The following is a 16,846-nucleotide window of genomic DNA, read 5'->3' as shown; positions in this document are numbered from 1 at the left end:
GGGGGGGTGGGAGGGTAATGCAGTGGGGTCTGGTGGGTGGACTCCATGTAAACCACGTACTATAATGTTAGCAGCATCGACTCTTTTACTTGTGCGCGAGTGTGATTAAACACAATGTTTCACCTCAGGCAGCTCATAACAGAAAGACACGGTGTATGGGTTTGCGTTGTTTTGTTTTTTTATTGGAATAATATGTAAATGAGCTATCGTTTAATGAGAGGATAGGTTCTGTTTGCATTGCAATATAACAAATTGCGTGGAGTCATCATAATACGTTTTCCCCAAATATTGCTTCAACTATATATTTTGTGCGTACCTAAGATCCTATCCGTGTTTGTGTTGTGTGTTGTTTGGTGGTCTAACAAAGAACACACGCTCCCATTTCCGACGCTATTTCAACCTTGACATTGACCAAGATGCCTGGCACTGAACAACCCCGCTGTAAGCGGCCATTTTGACAGAGAGAGCGAGAGGGAGGGCGAGAGAGGGACCCTTGTCGATGCCACAGTTTTTCCTTTCAAACACCAATGTCCTCCCCCTGAAGAGGAGAGCAAAGATCTACTAGTCCTCAAAGAAGGGAGGACAGAATTAGCCTGAACACATCAGTGTCATTGCACCATGCGTCCTCTTCTTCTTCTACTTCTCAGTCGCCTCCAGTCCCACAGAGTCGTACGTGGGCCCCCGGCGAAGCGCTATCTCTCGCTTTCCACCCCGTATTGGATTCTGCTTGTTAACCATCATTTAGATAGTCGCCTCCCCCTCGCTTTGTGCCCCCAAACGACATGCTATAGCTTCCCATGCTTTCAAGGGTTTTCATTGGATCCCAGTTTCGTCATTTGCTGTTAATGTGTGCGGGTGGCTGGTTAATTCTCTGCCGCACACGTCCGCCCCTCAGTCAGAAAATCAATTGTGTTTCTTTTCAGTTCACAGCAAGAACGGGCCCCTAACATCACGCCGAACAATATGCCTTAGAAATCACTCGTGATACAATGGCTGATATTTTTATCCAATGGATAATAGGCACGATGGTGTTGCTTTTTGGATTCTTCTCCGCCGATTGATTTCTGTTGCTTTATTCATCATCATACTCATCATTGTCTGCATCGATCCCCTCGCTGCAAGTTCCTGGAAAGGCAGACACCACCAAAACACCCTCATTAAAGCCGCCTGTGAAGCAGTCGGCGCCGCACAGTCGTACACTTTTGTCCAGGGGCATTCTCAGCGTGGGCTCGTCTCTCCTGAAGCTAATTGACATCATTTGGCCATGTCTGCCAATAGCCCTGAGTCATCGCCCCCCTCCGACTCGGTTCGAGCGGCCACACTCGGCTCGGCGTCCCACCCCCCGATGGGAGTGTGCCGTTATATTGACCACCACCACCACCACAGCGCCCCCTCCCCCCACCTCTCGCCCGACCACCTCCAAGGCCGTACACACAGGCAGGCGCACACCCACACACACAAAAGCGTCCAGCTCTATAGCGGCTGCTGAGAGTCCTCACTCAGAAGGATGTAAACGTGTTGTCCTGTTTCCTTCATGCCGCGTCGCCAGCAGCCCTGTTGACCGCGGCTTTGTGCAGAGACATGAGCTCACATCTCCCAGAGGACCGGGACGATTGTTTTCATTCAGTCAGACTTTCAAGACAGACTGTCATGTCGGTCACAGAAGTTTGGCGTTGGCGGCGTATCGCGATTTCCGCAAACTTCAACGCTTCCGTCCATCAAGGTCGCTCGCTGTCGGGGTTGGGGGGGTGGGGGGGGTCGTGACGCGGTGCAGATCCGGGACGCTGATTGTTGGGGAGGATTTGGCGAGGGTGGGAGGGGGAGGGAATGGTAATCAGCTTGGTGGCTTTAGTCTTATGATTTGAGTATGAGTAATCCCACTATAGTGAGAGGGAGCGAGAAAGAGTCCATGGAACGGTGACTTATCCGGAATGTGGAGATTGCTGAGCCATTTTATTCAGCCCCCAGATTTTCCTACGTTTGTTTCCCCACAAAAGAGGGACAGTAGCGTGGACTCACTGCTCATCCTTTGAAGTTTTTAATGGCTTTGCATTGGTCTGAATGGGGAAATGCTTATTCTGCTTCACTGTTTGCTTTTTAGAGTCATTATAATCCGATAAAGACTTTTTTTTTTATTGTTCTTAAACGGGTTCTTAATTTTTTTCCTTTTTTTATTATCACGATACACCATCCAGCAATGAAACAGTTATGTGTGTTCTCTTATAAGATGATAATAGCCATTCACTTGAGAGCCGAGTCATTATCATGCACAGGACACCATTATTCCATTTTTACTCTGCTTTACTTAGGGAACTTAGAGGTACATAGCAAGCCTCGGTACAGAGGCATTAAGCGTACTGATACTGCATACAAAATAATCTTCCTGACTAAATATTGTTGTCTTTTTATTATTAAACCCATTCAACACATTGTAAAGTATGGTGACACTTTTCCCTGTCATCTAAAGAGAGAAATACATTCTTATATTATATAGTCTCTATATTATTTTCTTTCAACCAATCTAATGACAAATAACAAATGTTCAGTTCAGTTTATCATTTTGATTACGTATTACTTAACCTGATACGTTTCCACACTCGTGGCTACCACATTGTCACTTTCCTTCTGACATTGTCCATGTCGACAATGGTGTGTCGTGCTCCTGTAAGAAACTGGTTCTGTTTTGACTAATACGACTCCAGAAGTCCGCCTTTCCCCCTTCAGGTAGTCTCTTCATCGTGTCTCACTCAACGGTTTTGGAGCACCGCTCACCTTCACACATTTGGAACTCGTGTGACTGCCTCACGGTTTCAGGCGCACTGGGTTTGATGAGGCCAGGGCGGGACCTCATTTAGTGTTTGAGAAATTGGATGGAAGGGGACTCGTTCGTGGACGAGTGGGGGGTGGCATCTCGAGCAGTGCAGTCTGTACTGCACTGTAGCTTTTCCTTTGGATGACTTGAGTGACTTTTTGAACGTCTACAGAAAACATCCAGCTAATCCCATGGGTAGCTCGGGTGGTAAGGAGCAGAGCAGTTGTGCTTTTCTCCCTTCTACTTGAGGAACGCAGACAGTTCTCCTGATGTGAACTGTGGTTCATTGTCACTCACAAGCACCTGTGGTACCTGATGAACAGGCCTCTCAGAACCTCTATGATCTTACAGAGCTTCCTCTCCAATGGACTGGTCGGCTACACCCAGGGGTTGAAGTGGTGCAAAGGGGGTTCTCTGGATTCGCTGGCAGGTTTGGCAGATTTTGTTTTTGATTTCAGCGTCAATTCCTGGCCGCCAGACATAACTCGGAGCCAGAGCTTTAGTCCTGACACCTCCAGGATGTTATGTTTGCAGTTCTGTCAGAACATTTGGAGACACGACTAAGCGGAGGCCCCCACATTAGGCATCCTTTCTGAATTGTCAGCACGTTGTGCCTGGTCAGGTAAGCTGCTAGATCTCCTGTAGCCTTGCACAGCGTCCTTTTTGACTGTGCATCAAAGGAAGTGGAAAACAGGACAGCCTGTCTGCATTGCCATGCAGGTACCTTTCTTGTACTTTATGGGGTAGTCGTGACCTGAAAACAGCAAGGCCCAAAGCTGCAAAAGTGCCGATGGTATGGCCGTCGGCAGTCAGTGATCAGTTGGTAACATGAACTTCCTTCCATTTAGAACTTCCTGTCTCTGAAGATGGTTCATGCCTCCTGCTTGACCTGAGCATAGTTCTGTTCAGCCTTACTGAGTCTTCTGGAGGCAAAGCGATTGAACTCACGTACGGCGATGTGTTGCACGACAGTCACACGCCTAGCACTGCATCACAATGAGTGAGTACGTTCTGTGTCAGCAGCTGTTCATCGGCTCTTTAAAGAGCTGATTAACATTCACTGGTCCAATGTCTTACCTTGACACAGGAGTGCGTTCAGGGGGTTGGGGATCGACGCTAGACTGGGAATGAATCCCCCGTAGTTATTGATCGTGCAGAGTAATGAACGTAGCTGGCTCCCGTTGGTGGAAGCAAGGGCTTCTGCAATGGTTCGTCCTTTCTCTGGTGTCCTGTATAGCTGCTTGGCATCATGTTCTTCGTCACTTTGCTATGTCACCACAATGTTTTCCAGGTAACAGTTGACGTTTGGGATTCCTTGTGAAACCTGATCCAGGGATAGTTGGAAAATAGCCAGATCTAAAACTATTTTTAACTGAAATGTCCTGTGTGGGCTGTGATGATTAGGGGTGTTTTACTTTTTCTGTGTTTATATTAATTACAGATAGATAGATTACTACCAACATAACAACCAACCCTCTCCTATGCTTAAAAAAATAGGGTGGTCATTGCGATGTGATGTTATGATGTACAAGCACTATACTCTACGCAAAACACTTCTCTTTCCTCGCCTTTTCAGTGTGGCTACAGACAAACTTGTCACTTAGCGCTTCTTCCAGGCTGCCGTGAGATCACAGCTTTCGGATAACTATTACAACACGTCAATGCACTCACTGACTTCCCTCCTTCCCGGTTTCTCTTAAGGAAGCGGAATCCCTGATGACGATAGGCTTCGGGGAAAAATGGCTCTTCAGTTCCACCACTATCCCGTTGAAGGATAAATCCACTGGCTTCGCTGGTGTGATTCAAATACTCTACAAGCCATATGTTAGAGCGTCCATTTCACTAGGAAGAACCTCCACCTGCTTTTCTTTTGTCATTTGCATTGACAGTGTTCAAACCATTTCATAGTTTTCCCATTGCTCAACAATTTTATCATGAGCATCAATATGGGGGCCTACGGAGGACTCCAGCCTCGCCAGACCCACACACACCCGCACTCTGCACTCTGCAGCACGGCAGAGCGCTGACCAACGTGCACTCTCACTCTAGCGCCCCCCCGCCCCCCATCTCATTTCCAGGGCACATGTCACCCCCAGCAGCCTCAAACACACAGACAAACACCTATCAAATTCTCTCCCTTCCACCATCTCCAGGGCACATCCACCACCCCGATCGCCAGCCGGCCCTTTGAGCCCAAATCAAAGTCAAGATCTCGCAAATCAAAGTCAAGATCTCGCAAATCAAAGTCAAGATCTCGCAAAACCACTCAGTGTTTGTCCCCAGTACATGTTTTGTTTTTCTTCGTCTTTTTTTTTTTTTCCTTCATGTCACTTTGGCGGCTCCGTAGGGGCCAATATTGTTGCACAAGAACATTTTCTTAGCTTACTCATAATGAGGTTATTTTCTTGTTTCAAAACAGACCAGCATGACATGAAGGGCCCTTTCTTGCACCCAGTGCAATTTAACTTTCTACACCTACGCATGTATCATTGCTAATTTGCACCCGGCACAAAGCTGAGTTTCCTCCCCAGCAAACAAGCGCCATTATACTTGCGCCTGGAGAGGCGTATCGGCGAAAAGCAGAGGCGTGTTCCGGCGCAAATGATACTTGGTGCTATTTTAGTCATCTAAAAATTGCGCCACTGCAATTGTGCCACTGACTTAAAAATACCTGGTCTAAATGCACTAGTGGATAGCGCAGTTGGTGTTGCTATTTTCATGTGCCATGGCAGGTCGGAACTGCAACATAAGCTTACACACACATAGGCTATACACAGCACAAACATGCAAATGATAAGCCTAATTTAAATATATTATGTCAAAGATTGTTCATACGTGTGAAACTGCATAGAAATAGCATGTGGATTGTGGAAACATTTTTTTTCCATAGGGGCTGCATGAATGAACACTGTATAGTAGGTTATGCCATGCGTTAAAATAATATTAATAACAATAATAAACTCTAGCACAGTATATCCCAGCCTTCCAAAACAAAATCAAATTTTAGGGTAAATGGTTTGTGAAATTATTGTAAAGATGATACAGTGGTAAGTTGTACTTTTAAATCAATGCATCTGCAAACACTATACAGCAAACACATATTTTCTTGGCACAGACATCGTGTACAAGCCCATAACTTCGAGGATTGATGAGTTTTGATCGTGAGGAAACATAGTTTTACCGCGAGTAAGTGTTGAATGAATGAATGCAGGTGATGCTTGCCGCACGTGTATAATATAATACAGTCCATGGCGATGTATATAAACAGGGGGACACATGCATATTATGAACACAAGTCGATAACGATAATGTATACAATACTGGTAACAAAATGTTTGTTAATGTATTGCCGCATAGCATTAAATAGATCCACAGTTGCGGCCACAGGCCCGCGTTCGCATATCATATTGTGTGTTTCTGAAGTTGTAGAAGAAAACGCTATTCCATGGCCTATTATTTGGCCATAAACTGGGTCATTTCAAGTCTGAAATTCATGTGGTCATGCATCTGTCTCAGCAGAGACTGCAAACGCGCTGTCAAAATATCAACTTGTCAAGTTCAAATGTGCTGGCTCTTAAAGGGGATGGGAGATGGAACTCTCATTGGTTTATTGCACGTTACGCCCAAAACACACCTACAGGTTTCAGATCAACCCATTTTAGATTTGCGTTGGGCGCAAGAGTAATTTATCCGCCGGTAAAATAGCAACAGCGCCAGAGATCCGCCCACAAAGCTACTTGCACTTCACGTTTCATACTTGCGTTTCAGATTGTTAAAATAGGGCCCAAAGTGTGAAAACATGACTTGAACAGTAAACAATACTATTGTCACCGATTTATTTTATCATAATTAGATCCATTAACTTGATAGCAGAGTAATTACAACGCATGACAACATTATTCCATTTGAACTCTACTTTATTTAGAGAACTTAGGGGGGTACATAGCAAGCATTGTTACAGCACCATCAGGCGCACTGCGATGGTATGGCATACATAACAGAAACAACATAGGGATTTTATGGCTATATTAAGCACGATGCATTCTTTTTGAGAGTAAGATGAGGTTAAAAAAACACATCTTTGAGGATCTTAGCGGAGGGGGAAGGATTCTTTTTGGGTGCCTTAACGACCATCTGGACGTTTATGCTGTTCCATTTGTTTCATCATGCAGACACATTCAACCGATGGCTTACACATCACTTTAACATGTGAAAACCTGACCATTGAGCTGTCTTTTTCATCACAGCAGGATACAAAAGCTTCCCATGGTACGGATACATATGGTATCCTACATTTGAAGAGCAATGTGTTGCCATATTGCATATTTATTCTCATTCTGTACATGCTGTATAATTCTGGAGCTCTTTTGTTATTATTATTTTTAAAATTTTATCTTGTGAATGTATCTTGGTATGCATTGCGCCTGCCTCACCAACATGTGTTTGTATGTGTGTGTGTGTGTGTGTGTGTGTGTGTGTGTGTATTTCTGTGAGATCTCATCTCTGCATATACTGGCTAATCGGCTTCATCTATAAGATTGCACATATTGCCACATATCTGCTGTGGTGGTAGTGATTTCTGTGCTCGCCTTTATGCTTTCTGGTCCTGGCTGCGTTCCCTGTGGGGCTTTCTGTGCTGTGAGTCTGCTCGCAGCCAACAACCTGCTCATCTTCTGACGTAAAGAACGGAGGCAGACGGGAATGAATGGCGTCTGGGACAGGCCCTGGGCACACAAGCTGTTCAAAGAAACGGCAAACCCTGAAAAGACTCTCCCCCCCACTCACAGAGCTATGAGTTCTACTCACTGGGGAGGGGGGGGGAGTGGGGAAGGGAGTAAGAGGAGGAGAAGAATGAAGAATCGAGTGGTGCATTGGAGAAATAGTTTTGAATGTTATTCTAGTCTGGTATGGAAGGGCGGTTGTGTTTACCCAGGAAGAGGGAAATGTTGATAGTGTTGGGGATTTTTCTTTAAAGTAATACTTCAGGATTTTTCATCATGGACTATTTTCAGATCTTTCAGATCTATTTACAGATTTGGGAAAATGGTCCAGTATTGAGCGAGAACGGTGAACACGTACAATGGAATACCTTAGGGAATGAACGCCCAAAGGAACACATTGTACACATTGTCATTATTGTAATTAACCACAATAATGACAATGGGCTTGTTTAAAAGTGCTCTGACTGTATTCTGAAATCATTATCATAAAAAAATGTGTCTTTACCTTTTGCTTGATAACGATCTGTTTGTTATTGTTTCCAATCAAGTCTCACTCAATGAGAAGTCTTGCGAGAATTAAATTGTTGTTGCAGGAAGAGAACGGTGGAAACTTGAGTGAGCGCTGGAGAGGAGAGAGTTTATTGTGTTGGACTACAGATAGCGGTGTTCATTGTTGTCTGAAAGATTTGGGTGGAGGAGTGTTGAGATTGTGATGAAAATAGGTAAATATCCTGCAACAAGATTTCAGCTCAAGACTTCTACTTGAGCGAGACTTGGTTGGACACAATATCAAACATACTTGATCGAGCGAAAGGTAAAGAAACCATTTACTTTTTTCAGTAGGGATCCTTTACATAATGTTGGAATAGTTTCAGAGTATTTCAGTGGCTTAACACGTCATTTTAAAGGACGTACACGACAGGGCGTGAATGCCCCATAGGATTCATTTGCAGAGCGTTTTTGCGGATAATGACGGCAGTGTTATCATTCAATGCTGGATCTATTTAAAAATGTGTTTTTCCGCATTAGTCCCTTTCCTTTAAGCTTTGGAAATTTAGATTGTGTACAGGATATAACAAGTTCACCTGGGTCTTTTCACCCAAATAAATCTTTTATGTTTGGTATGATATTGAGTAGAATACACATCTGTTCTTTCTATTATCTCATAGAAGATAATAGAAAGGTAGAGGAAGAAAAGGTGTCAGATAGATAACAGCCTTAAAAAAACACCCAAACGAATCACACTGACACGTACAAGACTACACCTATTCAATCTTTTATGACTAAGTTTTAGCACCTTTTTTGTAGAAAAAAAAATGCTTTCATCCATGATTACACAGCCTCCTTGATTCCTTTGGATTTCCCTGAAAAAAAAAAACCCTGCCTTAATTAAGATAGAGTTTGGGGCGCGATAGAGAGGGAGAGAGAGAACGAAACGCACTGATGATTGGTAAAGTGATGCTCATTCAGGCATTTGCTTATTGTCCCCAGGCTAGGTGAGGAGAGGGGAGGGGGGAGGGTAGGGGGGACAGTGGCTAGCGGCTGCATGGGGGGAGGGATGTGGTAGGATGAACCCTTCCCTTTTGCTTCTCAACATAGAAACCCCTAGATATGGCGACCAATAAAACCCCTGACACCCGACCATTAAAGGGGCCCATTTGCTGTCTACGATTACAGAATTAAAGCAGATTATAGCGCTACCATTAAAGAGCATGTGACCCCTCTGACTCCTTCTCTGGTTGAAGAAGACGCTTCAGTTTCCCCATCGGGCTTAAGACTGTCGCATAAAAATGATCTTATGAATATATATTTCAATATCGTAAAAAAAAATAAAAAAAAGGTTTGGGTTACTTCCACTGAGCGTATGTTTTCAAATTCTGGCAGACGTAATTATTCTCAACATATTTGGCAACAACACATGCCTTAAATGTATTGATCTCTGTGAGGTCAAATTCCCGTCTGGTTAATTACCGTGTAGCAACGCGTTTAATTACTTTACAGTGATGACTACTGGCTTGATTGCCTTTCAGTCGTATCCGCCGTGTTGCTATGCATGGGAGGATGTGCAAAGGCTGTACTGTGTGCGTTTGCTTTTTGCATGAAACATTAAAGCAGTGGTATGAAGGCTGCCGGTGGAAAGAGCCTTTTCATTTTAGACTAATGCACTTCTACTTTTGAGACACATTCACCACGCATTCCACAGCCAGGCGGGGGGTCATTATTTAACAGTATCGTTGCACTTAGTTTGAAATGCTCTTGTGGTTTTGGACAATGAAAGTGAGTGTGGAGGAGAAGGGAGAGTGTGTTGAGTGTCCTTTGGGAGATCACCCACAGGTCTTTGTATGGGTATATGGGTGCAAAGTAAAAAAATAAAAACACTTATTATTTGAAATCCCCTACCATACCATTACTGCACACTGGTGTGCCGCTCTCTCCTTTCTCCTGCACCTACTCATTTGAAAGCCTGTGCACAGTACTGACCCACCTCCATATAACCACTTAACCACACTTAAGAACTTGCATCTTAAGATGTTGAAACAGCCTCCACTCAACCATTGAAGGAATCTAGACGTGTACACTGACACCAACACTTGTTGTGTTCAAGAAGGCCTGACGCTACGTTATTATTAGGATGTTTATTAATTAGTGTTTAGTGCAAAAGCAATACATCCACATCTCAGAAACATAATTCCATGTAATAGCCTTTTAATGTTCTATTGCTTACAACTGGTATCCTTGCGGAGATAGGCATTTTCACGATGCAGGGTTAGTGTGGAAATAATCACATCATTATTTTGCTTGTCTTTGTTAATAATGGATCAATTGAGGATTTTTTCAAAACTCATGGGAGCGTCTCAGTTTCCATTCGACCCCCCTCTCTCCCCTGAGCCTCTGCTTGCCGTCATACTCCAATCACACCACCCTCCACGCAGCACTGAAGAAAAGGTCAGGCGCTGGGAGAGGACACCGGGCTGGGCGTTTATCGAACTATCACTTAGTTCATGTGCCGCTGATGTTTTACGTCCGTGGCTCTCTTTCTGCCATAGCACGGCTTGTGTGCTCCTTCTAGGGGGGTCTCTGGGAGAGGTCAAGGTCAAGCCGGGTGTCTATTTCCGTCAGCCCTCACAGAAAAGCTCTGCTCCAGAATGGAAGCCCTGTTTTCGGCTGCAGCAGCAGAATTAAAGGTTGCGCAGAGCGAGCATTTTTGGGATCCAGTTGTTTCCCTTACATGTATCCAGCAGTGGCACAGTGCCCCTGCTGGGTTACCAGCGCCCTTGCAGTCAGCCATGCCAAAAAGATGAATGCTATATCTATATATTTAGAAATATTTTTATTACAAATCATTTTGGGTGTTCCAAATGCTATTATTTTAATTGAAAAACCTATTTATATATCGTAGATGCCCCCTACTGTACCCTCCGTGGTGGTTACATTGTTTTTATTGTCTTTTGAAAAATATTGTGGAAAAATACTGAGAGCAGAATAGTGTTCAGATATAGAAGAATAAAACACAAGGGTTGATACTGTAGGTGGCATACTCTCCAATGAATGGGTTTAGGCTTAATGTAGGAAGGATAAAGAGAAAAGGCAACACACAACAAGTTAATAATAGATAGTAGTCTACATATTTGATTGTACAGAGCGCAAGCAACAGTATTATGAAACCCAGATGCTTTGATGGCTACAAACCGCAGAGTTAAAACTGTATTTGTGCAAACATTAATGGCAAAACAATGTTGCATTCAATTTATTGTTATGATGTTTTGTTTTACCATTGTATGAGACTGTTTGTATTGGAATGCATCAGAGCCCTACTGGAATCAATGGCTACATCGAAAGCTCTCTGCACCAACGCACGTCAGTGCTGTGCACGTGCGCATCAGCACTGTGCACACGCACATCAGCATAGTGCACCTCACACAAACCTCAGCACCGCTAATGGAAAGAATCGTAGGGGAAACACTGGGATCAATGTGTGTGAGGGTTAAACAGGACAGGCAAAGTCAGATTAAACACGTGTTTGCATGTGTGTTCCTGTGTGTGTGTGTGTGTGTACATATGTTATGTAAATTATAGTTATGTGAACCTGAAAGGCATTTTGACTTTCACGTACTTATGGTTCTTAATATGCACAACTATGCTTATAATACCACTAAAATGTACAGGTCATCAATAGCATCAGTAGTTGCTAATAGTCTATAATTATTGTTATGGTTACCATTATGCATATTATAAGTTGTAGTAATACTAGTACCAGTCTAGCAGTAATAGTAATAGCAGTCATTAGCAGTCATTAGCAGTCAATGTCATTAGAAGTGTTGTATTACTAGTGGTAGTTTTAGTATTACACCTAGTATTAGCATGACAAAGACACTATAGTCCGATTCAGTTGATTCTGACTACCTTTATGGCGGCCATTACTTTAATAATATGATTCCACATCTCATATCTAGATAAAGAGTGGTTGTTATGTGTTGGGTGACGGCTGGGGGGGGGCGGGGGTATGCAGCGAATGTTTGACTATAAACCAATTTCAGAGGAAATTAGATTAAAGCCGTGCCGCTTGCAAGAGGTGGCGCTTGCTACCTGCTTCTTTAGCCGTGGGGGGGGGGAGGGGAGGCAGAGAGGAGCTTCTCGGTGAACGCCGGGGCGATATTGAAATGTGTTCCACTCGATGGGAGCTGGGCACCGTGCACCGCCTAATTATCCCCTCCCAAAAAAAAGGTATGCGGTGGCTCTGTGGCTCTGGCCCGAGGTGAGGTGTTGCTCTGTGTCATTAAGAACACGCTGTGCCCCGGCCCAAGGTTGCGCTGTGGTCGGTGGATCCGGCCAGGCTGCAGCCGCGGCCGATCACACGCTCACGGAGCAGGACTCAGTGTTCGCCCCCGGATCTCACAGAGCAAAAGGTTGGCGTGGACGGGGAAGGGAGAGTGCAACTAAAAAAGAGTGCATGGCCTTGGGGGGGGAATACAGCAGAGCAGCAAATGTCAAGGAAGGTCTAATTACAAACAGGAGCAAAGACTAAAGAGGAACTATAGTTCCACCTGCAGCCATGGTCTGGGAAAAGATTGATGTTTTAAACCTTTCCTTTGCACACTCCGGATTTGAATCCTATTTACTGTTCTAATTTTGGAATTTAGCCATGCGCTTATCCTACAATACATTTTTAGATACATGACTTTTTAATGAACCTGTAATGGTGTTAAGCTCAGAGAATGCCTACAGGTAGACTGTGAACATTTTGGTCCAAACCCAAAGTCTCTTCTTTTTAAATCAATCATGAATCTCCAGACTCTCTTTTTCACTTAACAAAGAGGTTGGAGGTTGAAGCAGTTAATGGCAGTGACAGATGAGGGAGGAGTTGTTTCGTGCTCCCTCATGCGCCATCCTTTGTGAAACTCCCCATTCGCCGGTTGACAAAAGGGGGGAAGAAATGGCTTCACTTGATCCGTGAGGCTGGTGTGTCCCTCGTGAGGGGATTGGACAACGGGGTCTCTCTCTGGCTGGGACAGACCCTACCCATGCCCAGTACTGTTGCCTACCTGCTGGCCGTCACTGCCGGCACCGCCCACAGATAACAACACCAATGCAGACACATCATTCCACTCCATCCACTGCCAGAACTGTGATTCTGTGTGTCGAGTGGTTTAATAAGCAGTTATTCACAATGCATTTTCCTCACCCCGTTATTTCGCCCTCTGTGAATACTTATAATGAATGGTATGAAATTATCTGATCGCATGCGTACACTTGTCAAGCTTGTGCTTAATTCAGTTCCTATTATGTTATGCCTTCAAGTATGGTTGCTTTTTTTCATTTGTTATCTTCATTTGGCCTGTGTGTGAACCATTTGCCTACCGGGTTTCTAATCAAGCAATAAGCCACGAGAGGACTTGGTTTACAGTGATTTAGAACAGTTGGTGGGCGTTGTGAGGCCCCGATGCAAAATCTTTCCACTACTCATCCACGCTTAGCTCATTAAATAAATCATAATTAACAAGGAAATCTGTCATTTTTGGGGGATGGACAACTTGATTTGAGCAGCGTGTTAATACTAAAAATGTATTGTTTGACCATAACAATCCGCTTTTTCATGATAAACTCTACCTACCTGTGTGAACGCCGGTGGTCATTCCTGTGGTCATTCAGGCGACTCGATAACAACCATGGAGTTGAGGCAGTAGCTCATCAAGAGACAGTGTTTTGAGATCCGAAAGCCCACCTATAGTCTCCCCAACCCTTCACTGCTAATGGTTCCCCCCTTGCAACAATCTATACACTGGGTTGAATCGGATTCGTGGCTAATGGTCCACAGAAACAAATAGGTAATTTTACAACAATTACAACACAGCCATCACCCTACCCCACTACGCCCATTCCCTCACTTACACACAGGCACAAATGTGTCCACACACTGTCAGACTGTTTGTTGTTGTGACAAAGTCCGCGCCAGAACAGAGTCGGGCAAACATACTGATTTCCCCCCACAACGCTGCTTTTCCTGCCATGTTTGTAGAACACAGGCTGGAAAACAGACACACACACACACACACACACACCCACACACTCACGCTTGTCAGGCTGCACATGGCGAGCCCCCAGCATTCACTCCCATTCCGCTAACAAACGTCAGAAATCTTCCATAACAGAACACTATTATGAGCCCCCTTGTGGAAAGCCATGTCCAGTTTTGTGTGCGGGCACCACGGCATCGTGACCAATCCGTATCGTTATAATGTTCCAGAGTTCACCCGGAAACTTGTTGTCCGCCTTCATCTTGACCGGAACAAGGAAAAGAGCAGGAAGAACAAAAAGGAAACGAAAACCATATTGTTAGACCTCGCAGAGATGCGAAGGCTTAGAGCCTTGCGTGCTATTTTCGGCGGTGCTGCGTGGGCCATACATGCTGTTATGCTGGGAAGGTGTGAGAGTTTCAAAAGCAGCGGCAGACGGCGCACATCTCATTGTAAACACCTTTTGAAAATATCTTCCTTTTATGTGTTTTTCTCCAATCCTTGAGCTTCGCCGTGAACCGCGGCGGAGCACTCCATAGCGAGGAGGAAACGTTACAGGTCGTTACAGTACGCTCCCTCCTCGTTAACGGCTCCTCCCTCATTAATGCTCTCTCCTAATTGTTCCGTCTCTGGGGCTGGCTCCATCGGAGACCGACCGCCGATTTGTTTTCAACTTCACTGTCGGTTCAAGCTCTCTAATGCTGCCTGCCAAGTTTGCACATTTACAATGATTACTGTGCCGGGCCTGTGTCTTTGGATCTCATCTCACGGTTGACTTGCTGTATTGATCTTCCCTCCCACAGGTTGTGGCTCTGGGGAAGAACAGCCGTGGCTACCACTACATTCTGGCCAATCTTGTGAGTAACTATCCAGTGATCAAGCGGCATGAGGGTCGAATCCCCGCCTTAATGTTCCTCATGACGGGATTAATGTACCACTATATACTCCTCGGCCAACAACACACACCAACATATGTATTGGGTGTCTATATGTGTTTGTGTTCTTGTGTTCGCAATTCTTGTATTTGACGAAAATTGAGTTATTATTACAGTTGTAGTAGTCAGTAATCATTTATTTTTTGTTTTTATCATCATTTATGAAAATAAATGTATATGAAATAATAATAATAATAATGAGATTAAAACATCTTAGCATCAACCTTGTAAACTTTGCCAGCAAGGACTGTAGGACAGTAATTTCCTCCTAACTTTAGCTTATTAAGTGATGATCATTTGAAGAGTTTGTTTTAAAAGGGCAATGTGTAAATGTGCGTTCACACCAAAAGACACATTTGTCGCCTGGTCGCGGTGACGCCTGAGTTTTGTCGCACAACAAGTCATAATCCGTCGCTGTAGTTATTTGTGCAAGTTTTATCACGCGAATATAGTCGGGCGTTTATGAGGAAATTGAGTTGTTGTGGAAGTACCAGAAACTCTATTGAAAATATCATCTGGAGGCACACACAGCTTTTGGCCGTGATATTATATATTATATTATATAGACATTTAATATTATATTATATAATATTATATATAGAGCTCCAGGAGTCGCAAACGGCAACAATCACTCTCCTCTCTTCTCCATGCTGCAGTTAACTCCGGACTGCAGGGAACGGTTGGTTGAACGCTGATTGGCTGTTACGTTACGTCTCTCAGGGAGTGAACGCTGATTGGCTGTCATCACGCGAATGTCGCGGCAAAGTTCAAATATTTCAAGAGATCCTCGTGAACGCGCTCGCCCGTGACAGGGCGCTCATGCCGCGCCACAAGTGAAATCTTGCCACAGGTTTTTCTTGCGACATATGTCGCCTGATACGCGTCTCTACGTTGGCTTTGTATGGAGTCGTGTCGCCCCGTCGTGTTTGGTGTGAACGCACAGTAAGATTTGGGCGAATTATTACCTCCACACTCAGATGAATTTAATTGACTTTTCTGACAAGTGCATCAACAAACTTAACAATCCTATTAACTCTTTCAGTTCAAATATACCACAAGTCTTTATAAGCTATGACGGTGCAGTTCGGACGGTGCAAAGTTGTGCAGTATCACAACTTTGTTTTGGATACCAACTTCCTCCTCAATAATGTCCTCAAAACCAATCACAGATCTATAGAACTGTAGGATGTTTATTTTTTGCCTGCCTTTGAGAGAGGGTTAAGCTTCTACAGCACATATACAATGCCATGCTGTGTGTGGATGTGTGCAGGTCCATCTGTGCAGCAATTGATGTCCAAGAGAGGGTTTAACTTCTAGTACACTTCTAGGACACGAGTATAACGCCACGGTGTGTGGCAGTTCCTGGCCAGTGGTTCATTTTGATGTCCGCGTCTGAGAGAACATTAGACTTCTAGGACCCTTTATAGTAGAACGCCATGATGTGCGGCACATTTCAGATACAACAACGCTCATTATAACACTCCTACACAGCGACGGTACTAAAAGATAATCACAAATGGGTGGTAGCCATTGGGATAACACACCCCCTCCTTCCTACAGCTTTTAGCCCAAAACACTTTTTTTTCCCTCTAGGTAACAAAAACAATTCTTATTTTCATGAGATTATACACTAATTGAAACATACTTATGAATATTATATCCTATTTCAGCCAAGTCAGTTCTGCTAGATGCCTTTAAATTCTACACACTGTACCTTTAAGTAAATATCTCGGTAACTTAATACATAGACATCTTTGTAATAACATCAAAACTGTTAGATGTTCACACTCTGTTGATAATTGTAGTTTATTTTCCGATGTTTTAAACAAATAATCGTTCACGTTGCACCTTGTTTGAGGGGGC

At 44.1% G+C, this 16,846-nt stretch overlaps 1 protein-coding gene across 2 annotated transcripts in view; it reads left to right on the top strand.

Annotated features, from left to right (window-relative positions):
* Positions 1–16,846, top strand: part of LOC311345522 (glutamate receptor 3) — a gene marked incomplete at both ends in the record, with an annotated part of 83,177 nt that overhangs the window by 41,095 nt on the left and 25,236 nt on the right. For both annotated transcript variants that reach the window (XM_084469942.1, XM_084469941.1), the window contains one exon: positions 14,852–14,905. In XM_084469942.1, coding sequence (XP_084326068.1) covers positions 14,852–14,905 — 54 coding nt within the window. The remainder of the gene's footprint in view (positions 1–14,851; positions 14,906–16,846) is intronic.

Source organism: Micromesistius poutassou, assembly GCF_964030765.1.
Source record: "Micromesistius poutassou genome assembly, chromosome: 6".
Classification (NCBI taxonomy): domain Eukaryota; kingdom Metazoa; phylum Chordata; class Actinopteri; order Gadiformes; family Gadidae; genus Micromesistius; species Micromesistius poutassou.
This window is presented reverse-complemented; position numbering and strand designations above follow the sequence as displayed.